Below are 21,779 nucleotides of genomic sequence, written 5' to 3' on the forward strand. Positions count from 1 at the left end.
GTCTGAGGAAACATGGCTCTGTTCTGTTGATTAAGGAGAATGGGTGGTGGCCTTCCGGAGTCTTGAGCTTTAGATAGGTTTCCTTCCCGTATTTTGTTGAGTTTCCAGCAATTAAACACACACCCACACTCATTTTTAGCTCACACTCCTAGGTCTTAGGAATAAATTTACACTCAAATAATCATATTGTTTCACATATTTAACTGGACACACACACACACACACACACACACACACACACTCCTTTTGGTGAATTCTTCTTGATTTCTATGTTCATTACTCTATGGAAAACCGCTGCAGAAATTATGTTAAAAATGTAACCAATGGTTTTCTTAAGTGAAGTGACTCCACTCCAGCCTCAATCTCATTGACCATATAAAATGTAGAGAAATGGTCTATGCAATTTGTCCAAAATATATTAAGTATTTACTGTGTGTCCAGCATTGTTCTTGAGCTATAGCAGTGAGCAAAACAAAGATCCCTCCCCTTTGGGATCTTACAATTTGCAGGGGGTCAGACACACAAGAAACATCACGAAGTGAATTATATAGTACGTTAAGAGGTCATGAGTGCTATGAAAATAAGAGTAGATCAGAGTACAGGAAGTTTGGGAATCTGGGGAATGGGGGTGCAGTTTTTAAAAATAGAGTAGTCAGAGTTCACCTCATTTAGAAGGTGATAATTAACCAAAGACTTAAAAGAGGGAATTTGAATTTTTGAATTTCCTGGAATCCGAATTTCGCCTTGTGGTTCTTCGGGAGTGTTCCAAGCAGGGGAACACCTTGACCTCCAAAACTGTGAGAAACAGTAAATCTACTGAATCATGGGGCCAACATCTGAGGATAAAGAACTAAGTGAACTGGGAAGCTAACTACCATGGACTCTCCTCTCTCTTTTCAGCCCAAATTCAACATTTATGGCCAGCATAATTTTCTGTGTCTAGCCCTCGGTGTTATTATACCATAATATAGTAGTTTAAGGCACAGGCTTTGAAGTTAGACCTCTGCCATAAACCAGATGTGTGATATTAAGCAAATTATTTAACTTTTTTAAAAAAGATGTGATTGTGTTCACATCTGTAAAATTACAAGAACAACATTACTCATCTTGCAAAGTTGTGGTAAAGATTAAATGAGATAATATATTTACATACTTGGGTGCACATGGTACTCTGCATATAGTCCATGTTCCATAAATGATTATTATTACTTTTACCCATGAGGCACTTCTCTTACTTGTAGTTGTAAGCTTGCCTTGGCATGGTAGAAATTCATACTTAATACCATCATAAATCTACCCTCAAATTACTCAGATTTGAGCTAAAGTGTTTCCTGTGTTTGAGACAGCAAAGAAAATAATATAGACATAAATCATACTTTCTCAAAGCAAGGCATATTAGAACAGAAAAATGCACCAAGTTTTTCTATTAAGATGATTATTACATTGCCAAAAATATCTGTTCCAGTTTGGATTGAGAAAAGATAATTCTTTGTTTGGAAAAAGCATTTGTTCAACATGTAGCAAAATAATCACTTTAAGGAATCACACAGCTAGAATCACTGTGAACTTTAATTTTTCTAAGATTCTGTATTGTTGACTCTTGTTTGATTTCATTCTCTGTGCTCAAGTTAAAAACCATCAAAATCTTACATAATGCAAGAAGAGAATGGATACTACCAAAGTAGTTCTGGAGAATTACCATAAATTATTACTTCTGTGGAGAAAAGCATGCTATTAAATTCTGAGTTATTGCTCTCAGGGTTGTGCTCTCTGCATAAGGCTGCTCATGTAACTTACAAACCTGGCAGAGCAGCCCTCGCTTTACTCTCATTCTGCTTTTGGCATCACTATGGGAAGTGATACAGAAAAGCAGTACTGAAAAGAAGGAATTAATTAATTCATGATTTATTGACATCATAGAGGCAAGAGACAAAAAACTGAATGAATTGGGGGGAACACACATATACATATACACAAAGCATAAAATATTTTAGTACAACTCAACAACAAAAAAACAAACCACCCAATCAAAAAATAAGCAGAAGACCTAAATAGACACTTCTCCAAAGAAGACATACAGATGGCCAATAGGCACATGAAAGATGCTCAATATTGTTAATCATTAGAGAAATGCAAATCAGAACTACAATGAGGTATCGCCTCATACCAGTCAGAATGGCCATCATTAAAAAGTCTACAAATAACAAGTGCTGGAGAGGGTGTGGAGAAAAGGGAACCCTCTTGCACTGTTGGTGGGAATGTAAGCTCGTGCAGCCATTACAGAAAACAGTATGGAGGTCCCTCAGAAAACTAAAAATAGAATTACCATATGATCCAGCAATCCCATTCCTGGGCATATATCCAGACAAAACTATAACTCAAAAAGATACATGCACCCCTATGTTCATAGCAGCACTATTCACAATAGCCAAGACATGGAAACAACTTAAATGTCCATCGACAGATGAATGGATAAAGAAGAGGTGGTACATATATACAGTGGAATACTAACTACTCAGCCATTAAAAAAAAAAAAAGCCATTTACAGGGGACTTCCCTGGTAGCGCACTGGTTAAGAATCTGTCCACCAACACATGAGACACGGGTTCAAGCCCTGGTCTGGGAAGATGCCACATGCTGCGGAGCAACTAAGCCTATTTGCCACAACTACTGAGCCTGCACTCTGGAGCCCGTGAGCCACAACTACCGAACCCAAGTGCCACAACTACTGAAGCCCGCGTGCTCTGAAACAAGAGAAGCCACTGCAATGAGAAGCCTGCGCACTGCAACGAAGAGTAGCCCCCGCTCGCTGCAACCAGAGAAAAGCCTGTGTGCAGCAACAAAGACCCGACACAGCCAAAAATAAAATAAATAAATTAAAAAAAAGAAAAAGCCATTTGCAGCAACATGGATGCCGCTAGAGATTATCATACTAAGTGAAGTAAGTCAGAAAGAGAAGACAAATACCATATATCACTTATATGTGGAATCTAAAATATGACACAAATGAACCTATCTAAAAAACAGAAACAGACCCACAGACATAGACTTGTGGTTGCCAAGGGGGAGGGAAGGTGGGGGAGGATAGACTGGGAGATTAGCGTTAGTAGATACAAATTATTACATATAGAATGGATGGACAACAAGGTCCTACTGTATAGCACAAGGAACTATATTCAGTGTCCTGGGATAAACTGTAATGGAAAAGAATATAAAAAAGAATGTATAATGTATACATGCATAACCAACCGAGTCACTTTGCTGTGCAGCAGAAATTAACACAACATTGTAAATCAACTATACTTCAATTTAAAAAAGTAAAAACAAAAAAAATATTTTAGACTTTAAGTAAAATTAAGTTACTGCATAAAATATCCTAAAAGTGAAATGTTGAAGAAGATAGATAGAAATTTATTTTTGCTTTATGGAAAGCCAAGTTGGAATGATTGGAGCACATATAAAATAGAATCAAAATGTAATTTTTAATTAAAAGGAGAAGAGGCGAGATTAAAAAAATAGAAAATACTTACTTGGGAGTAAATAAGACTAACATTTGATTGCAATAAACATAGAAGGATTTTCTATTTCCTATCTGTAGAAGGATTTATTTTAAAAATAAAACATACATTTTAAAGTGATATAAAAATGGTACAGGGTTTTAGTTTAGAGTGTTGGAAATGCTTTGAAACTAGATAGAGGTGGTGGTCACACAACATTGTGGATCTAATAAATGACACTTAATTGTTCACTTTAACATCGTGAATTTTATGTTATGTGAATTTCGCCTTAATACATTTTTTTAAAGTAAGACTAAAGAATATACTTTTGGCATCCTAATTCAGATATCATGGCGTAGGGCCTGGGGAGGCAGGGATGAATATCCATGGCATCCAGTTGGACCCAACAGTAAGATCCTCCAGAAAAGTAAAAAGTGAGAGAAATTAACTTTGTTTCCTTTGTCTCACATGGATATCCTGCTCCATCTTTTCCTCTCACTGTGCTCACTCATTGGCTTTTCCAGTCTCCTTTCTGGCATCTCACTCAGCCGTGTTTGTCTTCCCTATAAGTACTCCATAGTCCCAAATTACTACCAATCATTAATTTCTTTTTCCCACCTCTCCCCATTTAAAACTACGTCATGGGCTTCCCTGGTGGCGCAGTGGTTGAGAGTCTGCCTGCCGATGCTGGGGACGGGGGTTCATGCCCCGGTCCGGGAAGATCCCACATGCCGAAGAGCGGCTGGGCCGCCTGCGCGTCCGGAGCCTGTGCTCCACAATGGGAGAGGCCACAATAGTGAGAGGCCCGCGTACCGCAAAAAAAAACTATGTCACGATAAAGAGTGTTTTATTAGCTTAATCATGTAAAATATTAGGACTTCAAAGAACCTGAATAACCTAAACAATTATTTAAGTGAATGACTGATTCACTGATTCTTATTATAGCATATTATTATTTAACAAGCACATATAACTTACTCTATGCCAGGCATGACTGTAAGCACTGGTTAAATACTAGATCATTTAATTCTTCTCACGTCAGGCCCCTTTTTAAAATCTTTTTCTCTTTACTGCAAACCTATCTCTCTCCAACTGCAGGAAACTAAGACATGCCTAAAGAAAAGGGATCAGACATTTGAAATCAGTTCCTTAAATGTTTATGGTCTAAAGAAGCATCACATTTAAGAAACAGTAATTTTTCAGGTTGCCCAGTATTATTAATGTGTTCTAGGTAAAAAACCTTCAGAGAAGTAGTAGATAGTCAACATTTGAAGTAAATTTATAAAGGCTCAGAATTCTTTTTGGTTATTAGATCCTTAAAAATTTTTTTAAATTGTGATAAGATATACATAACTTAAAATTTACCTTCTTAATGATTTTTACTGTACAGTTCAGTAGTGTTAAATATATTCACATTGTTGTGCAAGCAACCTCCAGAACTTTTTCATCTTGCAAAACTGAAACTTTACACCTGTTAAATACCAACTACTCCCTTATAAATATTTTAAGAGGCTAAAATAAATAGCAAAACGATACCCCAACAATAGGCTATATTAACGTTCTCTTAAATACATAGAGTGGGGTTTGCAGTGTTAATTCCCATTTATCAAATTTAGCTGACTGGAAACTTTGCAAGGTCGCCTTCTCCCAGTTTTACAAATTAGATTTGCTTTGTTGCAGATACTTTATGTAATGAGACATTCTTTGTACATCAGGTCTCTCGTAAAATGTCCAAAATTTCTACTGAGGAGATGGAGAAAGAGTTCTCAAGGGGGTAACAGCAGGGAGCAGGATTTCAGCAGGGGAGTTAACGTGAAGTGAGACAGAGGTTCCTGATAAACAGAAAGGCACTAACGGGTGTCATCTCTGTGAGTTATTTCAACAATACAGACCGTGAATATCAGTAAGGTACGCTACCTTGATACTCTATTGCTGTAACTACTTGATGATCTTTCGAGGCAGAGAATCCATAGGCCTTATGATCTGAAAGATTAAAACAGATAGGATAATTAAAATAGTGCAAAAGGCCATTTTCAAATGTTTGAATGGGATGCCATATTAAAGAAAACTAGCCTGAAGTTTGGTGACAGTTTCACACAATTCATAACACATAAGTTTTAAAGTATCAAAATAGGAAAAGCTAAGGCAAACTATATGTTTTTTCCATTTTCTCTATTGTGGTTTTGCTCTTTAAGCATTTCCCAAAGCAGAACTCATGCATCTATTTGCGCCCCTCCCCCCTGCTGGCCCCCCTCCCAGACAACACACTCTCACAAGCTCAACTGTTAAACAAGTTGAGCCTAATGTGTGATCTAGTACTGTCACAGGTATTGCCCCCTGCAAATAAAAGCTAATTATTTTTAGTGCTTTATGTAAGGACATAAATTGCTTTATGAACTTATCCCTGACTATACCTATATCATATAGAAATGAGTCATTCAACGTATTTACTATGAAATGTACATAGTACATACATAGTATGTACATGATATATACATAATACATATGTACATAGTATATACATAATATATAATAATTATAAACTTTGTATAATAAAGATCTGATAAAAAATGCAAACAGAACACCTTTGTTATCCCCCTAAACAGTTCCATGATTTTCCAATCCTGGAAAAATCACTGATCTATAAGACTGAAAACCCTAATGGGATCTGATATGATGATGATGATGTTGTTGATGATGACTGATGGTGGCGATATTATCAGTTTCCCCATCTGATGAAATCCACATTTTTTTCAGGTGGGGAAACTGAGGCACTGAGGGGGTAAGAAACTTGACCAAGGTTATATTAGTAGTAAGTGGTGGATCTGGGATTTTAACTTACCTAAATTATACCCAAAGCCCACATTGTTTGCTGCTGTTCTATACTGGGCCTCACATCACATTCCTCCCAAGCTGAACTATGAGGAAGGACTGCAGATTAACAAAGACGTCTGGTGGAAAAGTCCACTGGTCTAATGAAGATGGCATAGGTTGAGAAACTGGTGGTAATAAGCAAGGCAAAGACTGGCTCAGAAGAATAACAGGAAGGTGGAAGCTAAGAGGCTATGACTGGAGAAGTAGGACACTAAGGTAATCTCAGAGGAAAGCTCTAGATAAAGCTTTCTCAATGTTGACACTATTGATGTTTGAGACTAGATCATTCTTTGTTGTGGGAGGCTGTCCTGTGCATTGCAGGATGCTTTGCAGTATTACTTGCTTCTACCCACCAGATGCCAGTAGCATCCCTACCCCCCTACCCCAAGTCATGACAACCAAAAATGTTCCTAGATATTGCCAAATGTCCCCTGAGTGTAGGATGGGAAGTCCTACCTGGTTGAGAACCACAACCACTGCTCTAGACTTACAACTAGACTGTTTTGACAACCTAGGAATAGACTTATTCTATGGAGGGCAAGAAACCATGAGTTCAAGGATTTTGAAAGTTCCTATAAGATCAGAATTTCTTAACTATGAAATAATTTATTACACTTTTGTGAGGGAGAGAAAAATCCTTCATATGACATGGCATCTTGTCTTTCAATCATTTATCTATAAGTACATTGACATGTAAATGAATCTTCCACTGTGCCAGATTTTATCACTCCTGAAGAATACATGCTATTCTGGATAATTTTTTTTTCCTTTTTCTCTTCTCTTGGAAGCCTGGACAGCAAATCAAATTGTGAAATTAAAAATCTCAAAAAAATATAAACCTCAAATGTCTAGCTCAACTGTTCAACATTGTTTAACTATTCAGGTTCTACATATCTCTAAATTGCAAACATCTTCACTAAGGAAACTGGCAAGTCTATGTGAAGAATGTAGGCCTGAACTGATCCTTTTTACTGCCCTTGTAAATATATTTGTATAAAGCAATAACCCACTTGGCTCAGTCTTAGAGAGGTATTGGAGCCACCAAAGAGTCATTTCAAAATAACTTTTTTGCTTGCATATTTCAAAAACCATGAAGGAGTCCAAGAAATCTTTTAAAATACTCTATTCTCCTTTTTCCATGTACTTTTGTCACATACTAGAAGATGTCCCATAGTCCTCTGAACCGCCCCCCCAGCCCCTCATGCCTTTCTTTTCCAGCTTCTCCTCTCCTGCCTCAATTTTATTTTGTAGAGTCCAAAAGGAGGGTTTGGATTTTCAGAGAGCAGAGGAAGGGAAGAGACTAAGCTGGCCAAGCCAGAATCCTCTTAAGTGAGGTGGAGAAAAGTTAGGGTCTCATGGGTCCTTGTGCATTACACCTATGTTTAAATGACATGATCGCTGAACGTTTTTCCTGTGATTCTGATCCTAAGCCACTATTCTGTGAAACTTTCGAAGTACACTTTGAAAGAGTCTCTTTTCTCCTTTAGAAATGTGTAAATTAGTGTGCTCAGAGAAGTTCCAGTTATGACTGGCATTTCTCGTGACTTTTGAACTATTTTAGTATACTTTTTAGACAAAACAATGACGATTCATATTCCCCAGAAACCAGTTGAGGGGACAATGTTGGCAAAATAGGAAAAGATAATCTTTGTTCCCCTCACATCATATCTTTGAACTTTTCAAACACCACACTGCCTACTGAGAATGTTTATTTTCTTTAGGAGACTTGGGCCTTCTTTCATTTGAGTCAAACATTATTCCAATCTGAGACTGGAAGATTTAGGACCAGATTGAATCATCTTTCCCTTTTCCTTTTTTTTTTTTGCGGTATGCGGGCCTCTCACTGTTGTGGCCTCTCCCGTTGTGGAGCACAGGCTCCGGATGCGCAGGCTCAGCGGCCATGGCTCACGGGCCCAGCCGCTCCGCGGCATGTGGGACCTTCCCAGACCGGGGCACGAACCCGTGTCCCCTGCATCGGCAGGCAGACTCTCAACCACTGCGCCACCAGGGAAGCCCTCCTTTTTCCTTTTTAAAAAATAATTAATTAATTAATTAATATTTGGCTGCGTTGGGTCTTTGTTGCTGCGTGCGGGCTTTCTCTAGTTGTGGCAAGTGGGGTCTACTCTTTGTTGCGGTGCACAGGCTTCTCATTGCGGTGTCTTCTCTTGTTGCAGTTGCAGAGCACGGGCTCTAGGCATGCAGGCTTCAGTAGTTGTGGTACACAGGCTCAGTAGTTGTGGCGCACGGGCTTAGTTGCTCTGTGGCATGTGGGATCTTCCTGGACCAGGGATCAAACCCATGTCCCCTGCATTGGCAGGCAGACTCTTAACCACTGCGCCACCAGGGAAATTCCTCTTCCCTTTTCTCAGTTCCAGTTTTCTACTTGCTAAAACTTCCTTTGAGAATTATTTCTTCAATTTTCAAAAATCACTTTTAAAGTTCTATGGAAAATAACAGCTGTTAACTTCAGGAATTTTATTAATTCCCTCATAACTTTTGTATGTATATATTTGAATAGAAAAAAATGTGTCTCAGACAAGGAAAAAGAAAGGATTGGTTGAATTGCAAAAGCTATGAAGGCAAAAAAATTATAACGGGGTTTAATACTATTACATTAATGAATAGATAGCATTTCTTGGTAGGCTGAATATTTCCTTCAGTGATTTTAGCCATCTTCTCCTAGCTTCCTCTAATTCCATTTACTTCAAGGTTTGCCTTTAATTAAGTAAAAATATTTTTAAAGTGTAGTCACTTATGTTGAACTTATTTAAACAGAAAGCTCTAAATCTTAAAAAAAAAATTATAAGATTTCTACTGTTTTCCAGCCTAAGTCTTCGAATTCAGTTTTATTTTTCTAACTTGAACCCAATAACTCTATTTATGAAAACCAAATGTTTTGTATCAATATTTCACTAGCAGATGTTAGGAGTAGGATCTGTTGGCGGTATTCTTTTTTTAAAAAATATATTTATTTATTAATTTATTTAATTTATTTATTTTTGGCTGTGTTGAGTCTTTGTTGCTGTACATGGGCTTTCTCTAGTTGCGGCGAGCAGGGGCTACTCTTCGTTGTTATGTGCAGGCTTCTCACTGCGGTGGCTTCTCTTGTTGCGGAGCATGGGCCCTAGGTGCGTGGGCTTCAGTAGTTGTGGCACGTGGGCTCAGTAGTTGTGGCGCACGGGTTCAGTTGCTCCGTGGCATGTGGGATCTTCCCAGACCAGGGCTCGACCTGTGTCCCCTGCATTGTCAGGCTGCTGGCTGGTTTCTTGAACTGATTTTTTTCCTTCACTTTTCTTGAGTAAGTTAAGTAGAAAAATAAACAAAAACTTGCCATGTAGGGCCGCTGGTTAAGGTCAAAAATTGTTTTAAACCTAGCTACAAAACGTCTTTCATAGCTATGGATGTGTTCCAAAATCACTGGCAGTTCATAAAATGAGATTAAGAGATGATTATTTCCATAACTTCTAAATCTCCAAGTCAAGTAATTCCTAGTCAAATAAAACCTTTGTGATTCTTTTCTTCTCCCACTGTAAGAATGAAAGTTCTTATATGTCTATCACCCATCTAAAATAATTTGGTTTGACTAAGACTAAATATGTATTCACACTATCACAACTTAAAAATTTACTATAAAAGTATTATTTAAGTGAATACTTTTCATTAAAAACATGATTAGGAAAAACTGAGATGTTACAGAGGTTTTCTGTTTGTTTTAAAAATACATTATAGAGGACTTCCCTGGTGGTGCAGTGGTTAAGAATCTGCCTGCCAATGCAGGGGACACAGCTTCGAGCCCTGGTTCGGGAAGATCCCACATGCCGTGGAGCAACTAAGCCCGTGAGCCACAACTACTGAAGCCTGCGTGCCTAGAGCCTGTGCTCCACAAGAGAAGCCACCACAGTGAGAAGCCCGCGCACCACAACAAAGAGTAGCCCCTGCTCGCCACAACTAGAGAAAGCCCACGTCCAGCAACAAAGACCCAATGCAGCCAAAAATAAATAAGGACTAATAACTAACTAATAAGGACCTACTGTATACCACAGGGAACTCTACTCAATACTTTGTAATGACCTATATGGGAAAATAATCTAAAAAAGAGTGTATATATGTATATGTATAACTGATTCACTTTGCCGTACTCCTGAAACTAACACAATATTGTAAATCAACTATACCCTAATAAAAAATTTTTAAGTACATTAGAGAGAATACCGTGCATAAAAGCAAGTCATAAAAACTGTGGGTATAAATTATTTCATAAGTTTTCAAAAATAAAAATTAATAGCCATACATTTTCTTTTCTAAAATTTATTTATATTATTATTTTTTTGGCTGTATTGGGTCTTTGTTGCTGCATGTGGGCTTTCTCTAGTTGAGGCGAGCAGGGGCTACTCTTCATTGTGGTGCGCGGGCTTCTCATTGCGGTCACTTCTCTTGTTGTGGAACATGGGCTCTAGGTGTGCGGGCTTCAGTAGTTGGGTCACACAGCCTCAGCAATTGTGCCTCTTGGGCTCAGTAGTTGTGGCTCACAGGCTCTAGAGCACAGGCTCAGTAGTTGTGGTGCAAGGACTTAGTTGCTCCACAGCATGTGGGATCTTCCTGGACCAGGGCTTGAACCCATGTCCCCTGCATTGGCAGGTGGATTCTTAACCACTGCGCCACCAGGGAAGCCCTTAGCCATGTGGTTTAATCACTTATATACAATTATTAGAGTAACAAATATTAAAAAAATCCATAGGGCTAGCAGTAACAATAATACCATCCAGTATTTATTACAGATAAATATTTATATGGATAGAAAGCAACCTAATGAGGTAGGAATTAGGATATATTAGATAATATCTCTCTCACTATCTGTCATTCAACCATAATAGGTCATAGAAGGGGAGGGAGAGGGCTTCCCTGGTGGCGCAGTGGTTGAGAGTCCGCCTGCCAATGCAGGAGACACGGGTTCGTGCCCCGGTCCGGGAATATCCCACATGCTGTGGAGCGGCTGGGCCTGTGAGCCATGGCCGCTGAGCCTGTGCGTCAGGAGCCTGTGCTCCGCAACGGGAGAGGCCACAACAGTGAGAGGCCCGCGTACCACAAAAAAAAATAAAAATTAAAAAAAAAAAAATAAGGGGAGGGAGAGGAGAGGGTGGAGGTGGGAGAGGAAGGAAGTAAGGGAAAGGGAGAGAGAGACAGACACACAGACAGACACGTTCTTCTAGTCTCGGGCCATTCTGGCCCGTCTTCTTAATGAGACACTGGCATCCTATGTTCAGAGAAAGGGGAGCCACACCAAAGTGCAAGGAGGAATGAAAGATGTGTTTGACTTTGGAGCTACTCATGGCTGATGTCCTGGTGAGTTAGTGATGACCTGAAGAATTTAAGGGTGATTTTGACAATGAATAAATTTTCCCCTTAAGAACCTAGCATCTAACAAAGATGTGACTCCACTCTGTTAATATCCTTATTTGACAGATGTGACAATTGAGAGAGGTTAAGTACCTTGCTCAAGGTCACAACACTAGAAAGCAGGGAAGCCAAGATGTGCATCTACCTACAGATAAGTTTAGTCTGGCTCCACAGACCTCCTCCCACCCCACCCCCTCATCCCCCATTCTCAAATCTGTGCAAAGCATTGGGAGAAATCAGTATCAAACAATGCTACTCTCAGGCACTCTGCAGACAACTTCACATCCACTATCAATCTTTAGGGTTGTAAAAATATTATTCAGGGAGTTTCTAACAAATTGCCATTTTAACAGAGAAAGTGTTAACGGACAGATGTTTATGGTGAATGAATTAATTTGAACAAACTTTGTATATTTGTTATATATTGCACAAAAATTTTATGCTCCCTCCCTTTTTCTGATTTTTTTAATCATTTGAATACAAGAAGGACTAATGATGCTTTGGAACTAAGTATAAGTTGTTTTCATAAAACTATATGCGTTAGTAAATTTAGGGAAACTTTCACAGTTTTCCGTTACCCAAACCACTGGACGATTAAATTTTTCATGTGATATTTGCAATGAAGTAAATAAATTAACTTCTTACAGTAAAATAAATTCTCAAAAATTTCAAAGAAATGTTCTCCAAGCACATCTTCAAATGTTTAATGGTGGCCAACAGCATCAGAAAGCCATCAGTAGCTGAATTTCTCACCAGATGCTCACCACTAGGACATGAAAGAAGCCCTTTGAGCATTCTGAGATCTTTCTTTGACACTCCCCAAGTGACAACCTCAGCCAACCACAATTTGTTCACCAGTGGCATTGACTATAGATTTTAGATAAACAACAGTCAACTCAAATCCAGCAGACTCTCAGACAAGATGAGGAAATGCTATCTTCCAACACTGATCCTAATAGGAAGCACATACTCAATGTAAGGCATGGATATTAACCATTCTATGTCCTAATTCATTCTCCCTAAGGTTAAGGTGCCAGAAAACAATGGCCTTAACACTCTGTTAGTGTAAAATATGAAATCATTACTAAAGATGTCAAATATCAAAATAGACAATGGCCAAGATACTAAAATGGGAGGTAAACCTGAGTGTCTCTCTTCACTAATTGATTTGTACTCTGGGTTGTGTCTCAGGAACATCCTTAAGATATAGATGGTACATCAGTCTTTGAGAACTTGATGATACTTTAAGATTATTCATTGCCCTTTAACGTAAAATTATAGTTGCTAATTCTTAAACTTCAATATAGATTTTTAAGATTTAAAGTCCAGAACCACCACTGGCATTTGATAGTTACATTTCTCAGCAGCAATAAACATACTAATATAATTGTCAAATAAACAAGTTTTGAGAAGATGTATTGTTAGTCACTTCTCCAGAATTTTGATCAGCTCTGAGCAAAGAGCTAAAACCAAGCTTCTGAATCTGGATTCTGAAGTCTGGTTCTGAATCTCTATGATATGCAAATCTGCACAGAAAGTCCTAACAACTGACAACACAGATTATTCAGTGGCTTTTTGGGCCAGGAGACAATGAAATGGTTATTCTACAGTCATTTGATACCTATAAATCCACTTAGGCAACATATGTGAGAAGACAGCTCTTTACCATCTGTTAAGCTCTCTCTATCCCCTACTCTATATAGATGTTTGTTTTAAACTTTCTTTACACTTCAAGAGTTTTATTTCTCCACCTTACTGACTGAATTTCAGGAATCAATAGCAACCGTTTAATGCAGCAAAAGTTATGTTTTGAAAGAGTGAACATGCAGCTATGAATACAAATTGTGTTTTACAGAGACTAGCATAAAAAGTATCAAAAAGATCTCTAATATCACCAGTCTGTTAAGTTTATAATCTGCAAATGAAGTTATCTTTGCATTTCTCAAATGAAGATAGTGCACAGCTAATGTTTTCAATCTTTTTCTGAAATAGAAGATTTATAGAATACAATGAATAGACACATAACAGGAGACAGACTGACTGAGTTTAATAAGGCTTAAGCTTTGGGGTCCTCCCTTGCCTGGACACCTCCTAAGGGCCTGGGGGTGAAGTGAAGAGGGCCTAGTAATTTGTGCACATTTTGTAAAATTTTCAAGGACAAGTTTTTTTGTATAATTTTTCTTAGTGAGAACTCTAATAATCCATCCCAGCACACACTTATGGGCTGCTCCTTATTAATGAGTTTATTTAGCTTTCTAAATTTGACCACCCACAGTAAAGTGGTCTCCAGGGTCCACTGTCTGTTGGTTCAACCTTTAAAATAGTAAGATTTTTTAAAAAAATTTTTTAAATTAATTTATTTCATTTTTGGCTGTGTTGGGTCTTTGTTGCTGGGCGTGGGCTTTTCTCTAGTTGAGGTGAGTAGGGTTACTCTTCGTTGTGGTGTACGGGTTTCTCATTTCAGTGGCTTCTCTTGTTGTGGAGCATGGGCTCTAGGTGAGTGGACTTCAGTAGTTGTGGCACGTGGGGTCAGTAGTTGTGTCTCGTGGGCTCTAGAGCACAGGCTCAGTAGTTGTGGCACACAGGCTTAGTTGCTCCGCAGCATGTGGGAGCTTCCCGGACCAGGGCTCAAACCCGTGTCCCCTGCATTGGCAGGCAGATTCTTAGCCACTGCGCCACCAGGGAAGCCCCTAAAATACTAAGATTTTATATGACCAAGTAAATTGTATTCTCTTTCTCAAATTTCAATTCTTAAAATATGAGAGTTGAATAAATTTTAGTTTTTAACTCTCCTGCTGGATGATGATTCATAAAAGCTTTAGCCCTTACATTTCATACATGTGTTATTAATTAAATTCTATTACCATAAATGCTTCCAGAAGAGATCTGAAAACTAAGGGAAAGCTTCCCAGGTTATTGTTGCTTCATGTTTCCCTTGATTAATCTTCAGGAAGCCAAAGGAACAAGAACCATTTATTTTGAAGTGCAGAACATGGAAACAATGGCTTGGCGTTGCTTAACTGTCATATTTTACTACTGTCAGGCAAGATTGCTCAGGGTTAGTTACCCTGATTTCTAGGGTGCTCAAATCCAAGAACTATAATTTCCCCTTCCTTTTATTAAAGACAGTCCTCTGACTCATTCTTTTATTTCAAAACTGGTCCTACACATCCAACTGTGAGCTAACACCAGAATGCATTATTTAGGGCCAGTCAACTAAGCCAACTGAAAGAAATGATTTAATGAACATCTGTGTTATGGACTGAATGTTTGTGTCTCCCCAAAATTAATATGTTGAAATCCTAACCCCCAATGTGATGGTATTAGGAGGTAGGGTTCTGGGGAGGTGATTAGGTCTTGAGGATGCCGTGCCCTCATGAATGGGATTAGTGTCCTTATAAAAGGGACCCCAGAGAGCACTCTCTTTCTCTCCACCATGTGAGGATATGAGGAGTTGGCAGTTTGTATTATTAATAAAATCCAAAAAGTCTAAACAAACCAAATGTCCATCAACTGATGAATGGATAAATAAAATGAGGTCTAGCCATACAATGGCATATTATTTGGCAATGAAAAGGAATGAAGTTCAGATAACATGATACAACATGAATAAACTTTGAAAATATTATAAGTGAAAGAAGCCAGTCACAAAGGCCATATATTATGACTCCACTTTTATGAAATTTCCAGCATAGGCAAATCCACAGAGACAGAAAACAGTACGTAGCTGCCAAGGGCTGGGGAGAGTGACTGTTACAGGTATGGGGTTTCTTTTGGGTGTAATGAAAATCTTTTGGAATTGGATAGTGGTGACAGTTGCACAAATCTGTGAATATGTTAAAATAAAACACTGAATTATCTACTTTAAAAGGGTGAATTGTATGGTATGTGAATTATATCTCAATAAAGCTGTTTAAAAAACAAAACAAACAGGGGCTTCTCTGGTGGCGCAGTGGTTGAGAGTCCGCCTGCCGATGCAGGGGACACGGGTTCGTGTCCCGGTCCGGGAAGATCCCACATGCCGCGGAGCAGCTGGGCCCATGAGCCATGGCCGCTGAGCTTGCGCGTCCGGAGCCTGTGCTCCGCAACGGGAGAGGCCACAACAGTGAGAGGCCCGTGTACTGCAAAACAAAAAACAAACAAAACAAAACAAAACAAAACAAAAAAAGTATCAGTCTGCAAAAAGGAAGCAGGCTCTCACAGACACCGCATCTTCAAACACATTGATCTTGGACTTTTAGCCTCCAGAACCATGAGAAATAAATGTCTGTTGCTACCCAGTCTGTGGTATTTTTGTGATAGCAGCTCAGCATAACTAAGACAATCTGCATGCATTCAAATCAGTGGGGCCTACAGAGCTACATCCTGGAATGGTCATAAAATGAGTATTAGAGATCCAATTTTTGATCTTTATTAAGATCAAGTATTAAAAAGGTGGACAAAGGTATTTGTGTCCAAATATGACATGCAAAAGTCTAATTGCTGGAACTTCCCTGGTGGTGCAGTGGTTAAAGAATCTGCCTGCCAATTCAGGGGACACAGGTTCGAGCCCTGGTCTGGGAAGATCCCACATGCCGCGGAGCAACTAAGCCTGTGCGCCATAACTACTGAGCCTGTGCTCTAGAGCCCACGAGCCACAACTACTGAGCCCGAGAGCCACAATTACTGAGCCCGCATGCCACAACTACTGAAGCCCACATACCTGGAGGCCGTGCTCTGCAACAAGAGAAGCCACCGCAATGAGAAGCCCGTGCACCGCAATGAAGAGTAACCCCGCTCTCCTCAACTAGAGAAAGCCCACGTGCAGCAATAAAGACCCAACACAGCCAAAAAAAAAAAAAAAAAAGTCTAATTGCCATAACATAATTCAAGCGAAATGGCTTTGACATCCTGTACAGCATGAGGGAGACTGAATTTGTGGCAGAATCAGCGAGATATTTTGAATTATGTAGAGTCAGTCTCAGCATTTCAAGTTCCTGATGAGGAGATATTAGAACTGACTTCTCACCCATGGGGATAAAGAGTTAAATAGTATTGCACCACCAACACCACCACCTTCCACAGGTTGGCTTTTTGGCCGAATATCATCCAAAGGCAAACAAAAAGCAACATTAAAGTCCAGAAAGGTGCAGAAAGGGTAGTCTGATAGAAATGTGACCTAAGTCTTTATTCCAGATGAAAACAGAATCATTCTTTGTCTTCAAGAAGTCAGAACTGACAGAGAGGAAATGAGATCTATCTAGGTTTGAAACCCTTTGCTATGAATGATTAGTCACTTCGCCTTGGGCAAGCTACAGCCTCAATCTTCTAACCCTTAGTTTCCACTTAGGTAAAATGAAGCTACCAATGCCTTCCTTATAGGTTGTAAAGATTAAATTAAAGTATGTAATTGCTTAGCCTCGATCCTGGCAAGGGTCCAATCTCTACAAACATTTGTTTCTCCTCTCCCTCTCCTCACTCCACATTGTTTTTTATCCAATGTGTTGATGCAAATTTAGTGTTTCATAAATGACTCCATGGTAATCATGTATTAAGATGGACTATAAAAATAGAGAATGAATTTTTAGAGTTATTACTTTTTTCCCTTTTAATTAATTAATTAATTAATTAGGCTGTGCAGCTTGCCTTGTGGGATCTCAGTTCCCCCACCAGGGACTGAACCCAGGCCATGGCAGTGGAAGCGTCAAATCCTAACCACTAGACTACCAAGGAACATCTATTTTTCTTCCTTTTTAAAATGACTAGCTTGACTTCTTCATTACAGTGGCTGCCTAGAGAAGGGAAGGCCTAGGTTTAAATTCGTGCTTTGACATATTCGGGACAGTTATAGCCTCTTTGGATTGTGTTTTGTCATTTGTAAAACATGATTTATGATGACACCTTCCCTAACTACCTTAATCTCATAGAATTCATCATACCCTTCTCCTTTATATGCTTTTTGCACTTAACGTCCAGGACAACACACTTGTCTGGGTTTCCTTCTCATGGATCTTATCCTGGGACATCTCCTCTTCTCTGTCTACACTTCCTTCCTTAATGATGTGAACCAAACTCAGGGCATTAAACACTCCCAGATGTTAACAACTCCCAAATACATAGCTTCAGTCTAGGTATCTCTGCTGAACTCTGGACTCAGATCCAAACGCCTATTCAACCTTGAAGGTTTAAGAGACATTTCAAACACTACGTCCAAACCTCATCTTTATTTCTGAACCTGCTCCACTTTCCCCACCTCAGATGATTATTCTGGTTTCTCTGGCCAAAAATCTTGCAGTTATCTTTAATGATTCCACTTCCCAAAGCCCATGCCATATCCAGTTCATCAGCAAACCCTATTAGCTCTACCTTCAAAAGGCATCCAGAAACTGTCCATTCTCACTAATTCCATTGCTACCACCTGATCTGAGCACCACTGTCTCTTGCCTGGATCACTGCAATAAATTCCTGACTGGCCTTCTACTCTATCCTGCTCCTGCAGAATTTAATCTCAACACATACACTAAGGTGATCCTTTGAAATGCTAAATCAGATCGTGGCACCTTGGATTAGTTCTTTATTTCACCAGAGTAAGGGTAAAAGTCCTTCATTGGCCGAGATGGCTCTATACAATTTGGCCTCATTGCCTTTCAGACCTTCTTGCCTTAACTCTTCCCTCTGAGCTCTGCTCCAGGGACAATGGCCTTCTTCTTCTTCCTCAAAACAGGCCAGGGTCTGTCTATTTCCTCTTCCTGAAAGCCTCTTCCTTAAGAGGTCTACAAAGTCCTTCACTTCTTCAAGTTTATTCTCAACAGATACCTCCTTGATGAAGTCTACTCTGATGACCCTGTTTAATATCACAATCTCACCTGAACCTGACCTTTTCCCTTTCAAACTCCTGCTTCCCTTAATCCTGCTTTGATTTCTCTTTTTCCATTGAACCTGTCATTCTAACATAGTATATAAAATACTTACGTATTGAGGGCAGGGCCCTTTATTTCTTTATCAATAGCCCAAGGGCTAAGAATAATGCTTGGTGTGTAGTAGATACTCAATAAATATTTTCCAAATGAATGGAAATGAATTTAATTATGGAGAAAATGAAAATGGAATATAAAGAGCTATGCTTAATTTTTTAAATTAAGGGATGAGACGCACAAGATTAAACAATGAAAAATTTTGAAGCAGCCAATTTGAAACTAAAAATACTTAGTGCATCACTGTGGAGAATCAATTTTCATATTATGCTGCAACAAAAAATTAAACATAGTTGATGCTAAAAATGATGAGTCAACTCCTAAAATATCTTTCTGAGTAGTTACCTTAAATGTGATTTTAAATGCCATAAATCACCATTCTTGTTTTAAAAACATCTTTGTCACCTAAAAGTAAAAATTAATTTAATAAAAAATCCTAATTTTAATAACCACAAAGGTGAGAAGTTTTACCTTTTAAAACAAAATTACTTGCTTTTTTAAAAGTTTTGATGTATGATTTAAAATAGCATTGTGATGGTTAATTTTGTGTTGACTTGGCTGCGCCACATTGTCCAGATATGCGGTCAAACATTTTTTCTGGATGTTTCCATGAGGCTGTTTTTGGATGAGATTAACATTTAAATTGGTAGACTTTGAGTGAAGCAGATTGCCCTCTATAGTGTGGGTGGGCCTCATCTAATCAGTAGATGTTCTGAATAGAACAAAAGACTGAGCTCCCTCAAGCAAGAAGGCATTATGCCAGCAGATACCCTTGGAACTTGAACTGCAGCGTTGGCTCTTCCTTGGTCTCCAGCCTGCTGGCCCACTCTGCAGATTTTGGACTTGCCTGTCTTTTTACTCGCATGAGACAATTCCTTAAAATAAATCTATATATCTATATGTTTATATCTATGTACATGCACATATCCTATTGGTTCTGTTTCTTTGGAGAATTCTGACTAATACAAGCATCATAATGAATTACAGTAATAAATTAATTTTGGAGTGTCTAATTTAATACAAGTGTTCTTTGTATCTTAGGAGTTCCTTCTGGAGGTTCAGCAATACACTGTAATTTTAAGAAATGTTCCATAATCATTTATGTTCTGAGAAAGCTCATCTAGAATAAACTTACAAAGTCAATCACTCCTCTTTAAACTTTAACAAACACCCTTCTCAGAGCCATGTCTGTATCTTGAAGAATATGTTTAATTTAATCTTCCTTATTATTTTCACATAAGTCTTCACTTGGAGGGGAGGTGTGGGCATTAAAATTCTCCACTAAAATTCTTTCCAATCTTCAAGGTCCCTCTTAAGTCTCACCACCTCTAGGAAGTTCTCCTGTGAAAGCTCTGAATGACATTTTGACTACCCATGGAACTTTCCTTTCCAATCTACTTTGATAAAATTAAATAGCATTTTATGATTTGGCTCATTTGGTAGCTTTTGTGACACCATTTCCCTCCTGGTTCTATTTTCTGATGCTCCTTTTCTGTCTCCCATCCCTCAGATTGACCATTGACTTTTAGCATTTCATAGAAGATGAAGGTTCCATGGTCATAAAGATTTGACAAACATTGGGTTAGCAAGTTAAATCAAAGTTATCTATTGTAGAACTTTACAGAGCTCTTAATATGCTAAGGATTATTGTGACTTTCCAAGGGGGGTTATGATTTATAGTAGAATAAGAGAGAAAAAGTCCAAGAGAAAAGCATGTAGAAGATTGAGAAGAGGCAATCAGAGAAATAAGAAAAACCAGGAAAGAATGATGTCATGGAAATCAAAGATGGGCAGACTTGCAAGAAGGGAGTATCAACAACGTCTGAAGTCCCAGAGGTCAAGTAAGGTTTTGATGAAAGTAAGCTGTGAATTTAAGAACTAGTAAGTTACTGGTGATACAATGATAGCAATTTCAATAGTGTGGGAAGGGCAGTTTGATGCAGGTTGAATGGTCAGTAAAAAATGGAGAAAACAAATATAGAGCATCAATTCAAGACGTTTGACTATAGAATCATGGTGGATCTTTTTCTCTCTCAAAATTGCAGAGACTTGAACATGTCTATAGCCTGTGATAAAAGAGTTAATAATGAAGATAAGTTGAAGATATATGAGATAGGGAATAACTGCTGAAGAAAAGGACCCAATGAGACTAGAAGAATAGCATCATGAGCACAAGTAAGGAATTAGCTTTCGACAGGAGACACTCCACTTCCTTTGATTCAGGAGGGAAATAGCCAAGAATGAATACAGATGTGGACAAGTTCACAATTCATCTGCCTCCCTCCTACACGAGTTAGATTCTGAAAACACAATCTGATCATATTTAGCTTCCTTCAGAGGCTTCCCCTTTGCCTTCAGGATGAATTCCAAATTCCTTCAAATGGCCTTTCAGAACTAGCTCCTGTCTTTCAATCTTCCCCTCAATCACTGCCCCCCTCCATACCCTATGTTCAAGTCACCCACCATGGGGCTCCCACTCACGTGGGCTCTTTTCACTCCAAAAGCCTTTGCAGTCTCAAAGACTCTCTGCCTCAAATCCCCACTCCCCAGCACTCTCCTGAGAAATGCTGAACTTCTCTGTATAATTCAACACCCTGCTGAAATATCAGGAAAGGTAAAGGCTTCACCAGCCCCTTCTGTCCTTCTATACATACTCATCCATTCTCCTATCCGGCACAGCACTTTTTATGAGCCCTTATTTGTTTATTTTTACAAACTGTCTCTTACATATCTGATTCTTCCATTGGGTAGTGTTGGCACATGGTGATATTAGGAACTGTACCTATATTGTGCTTAACACACAAAAGGAGATAATTAAATGTCTGTTGTAAAGAAGACCGAACATGTTTTGTCTTCAAATTAGATGTATTGTAAATTCTTTTTTTTTTTTTTTTTTTTTTTTTTGCGGTATGCGGGCCTCTCACTGTTGTGGCCTCTCCCGTTGCGGAGCACAGGCTCCGGATGCGCAGGCCCAGCGGCCATGGCTCACGGGCCCAGCCGCTCCGCGGCATATGGGATCCTCCCAGACCGGGGCACGAACCCGTATCCCCTGCATCGG

At 39.0% G+C, this 21,779-nt stretch overlaps 1 protein-coding gene across 1 annotated transcript in view; it reads right to left on the reverse strand.

Annotated features, from left to right (window-relative positions):
- JAM2 (junctional adhesion molecule 2) overlaps positions 1 to 21,779 on the reverse strand; it is a 75,805-nt gene that overhangs the window by 22,138 nt on the left and 31,888 nt on the right. Inside the window, 1 exon segment of the mRNA XM_081235398.1 lies at positions 5,415 to 5,480. Coding sequence (XP_081091524.1) covers positions 5,415 to 5,480 — 66 coding nt within the window.

The sequence above is a fragment of the Mesoplodon bidens genome, assembly GCF_964165515.1.
Source record: "Mesoplodon bidens genome assembly, chromosome: 5".
Classification (NCBI taxonomy): domain Eukaryota; kingdom Metazoa; phylum Chordata; class Mammalia; order Artiodactyla; family Ziphiidae; genus Mesoplodon; species Mesoplodon bidens.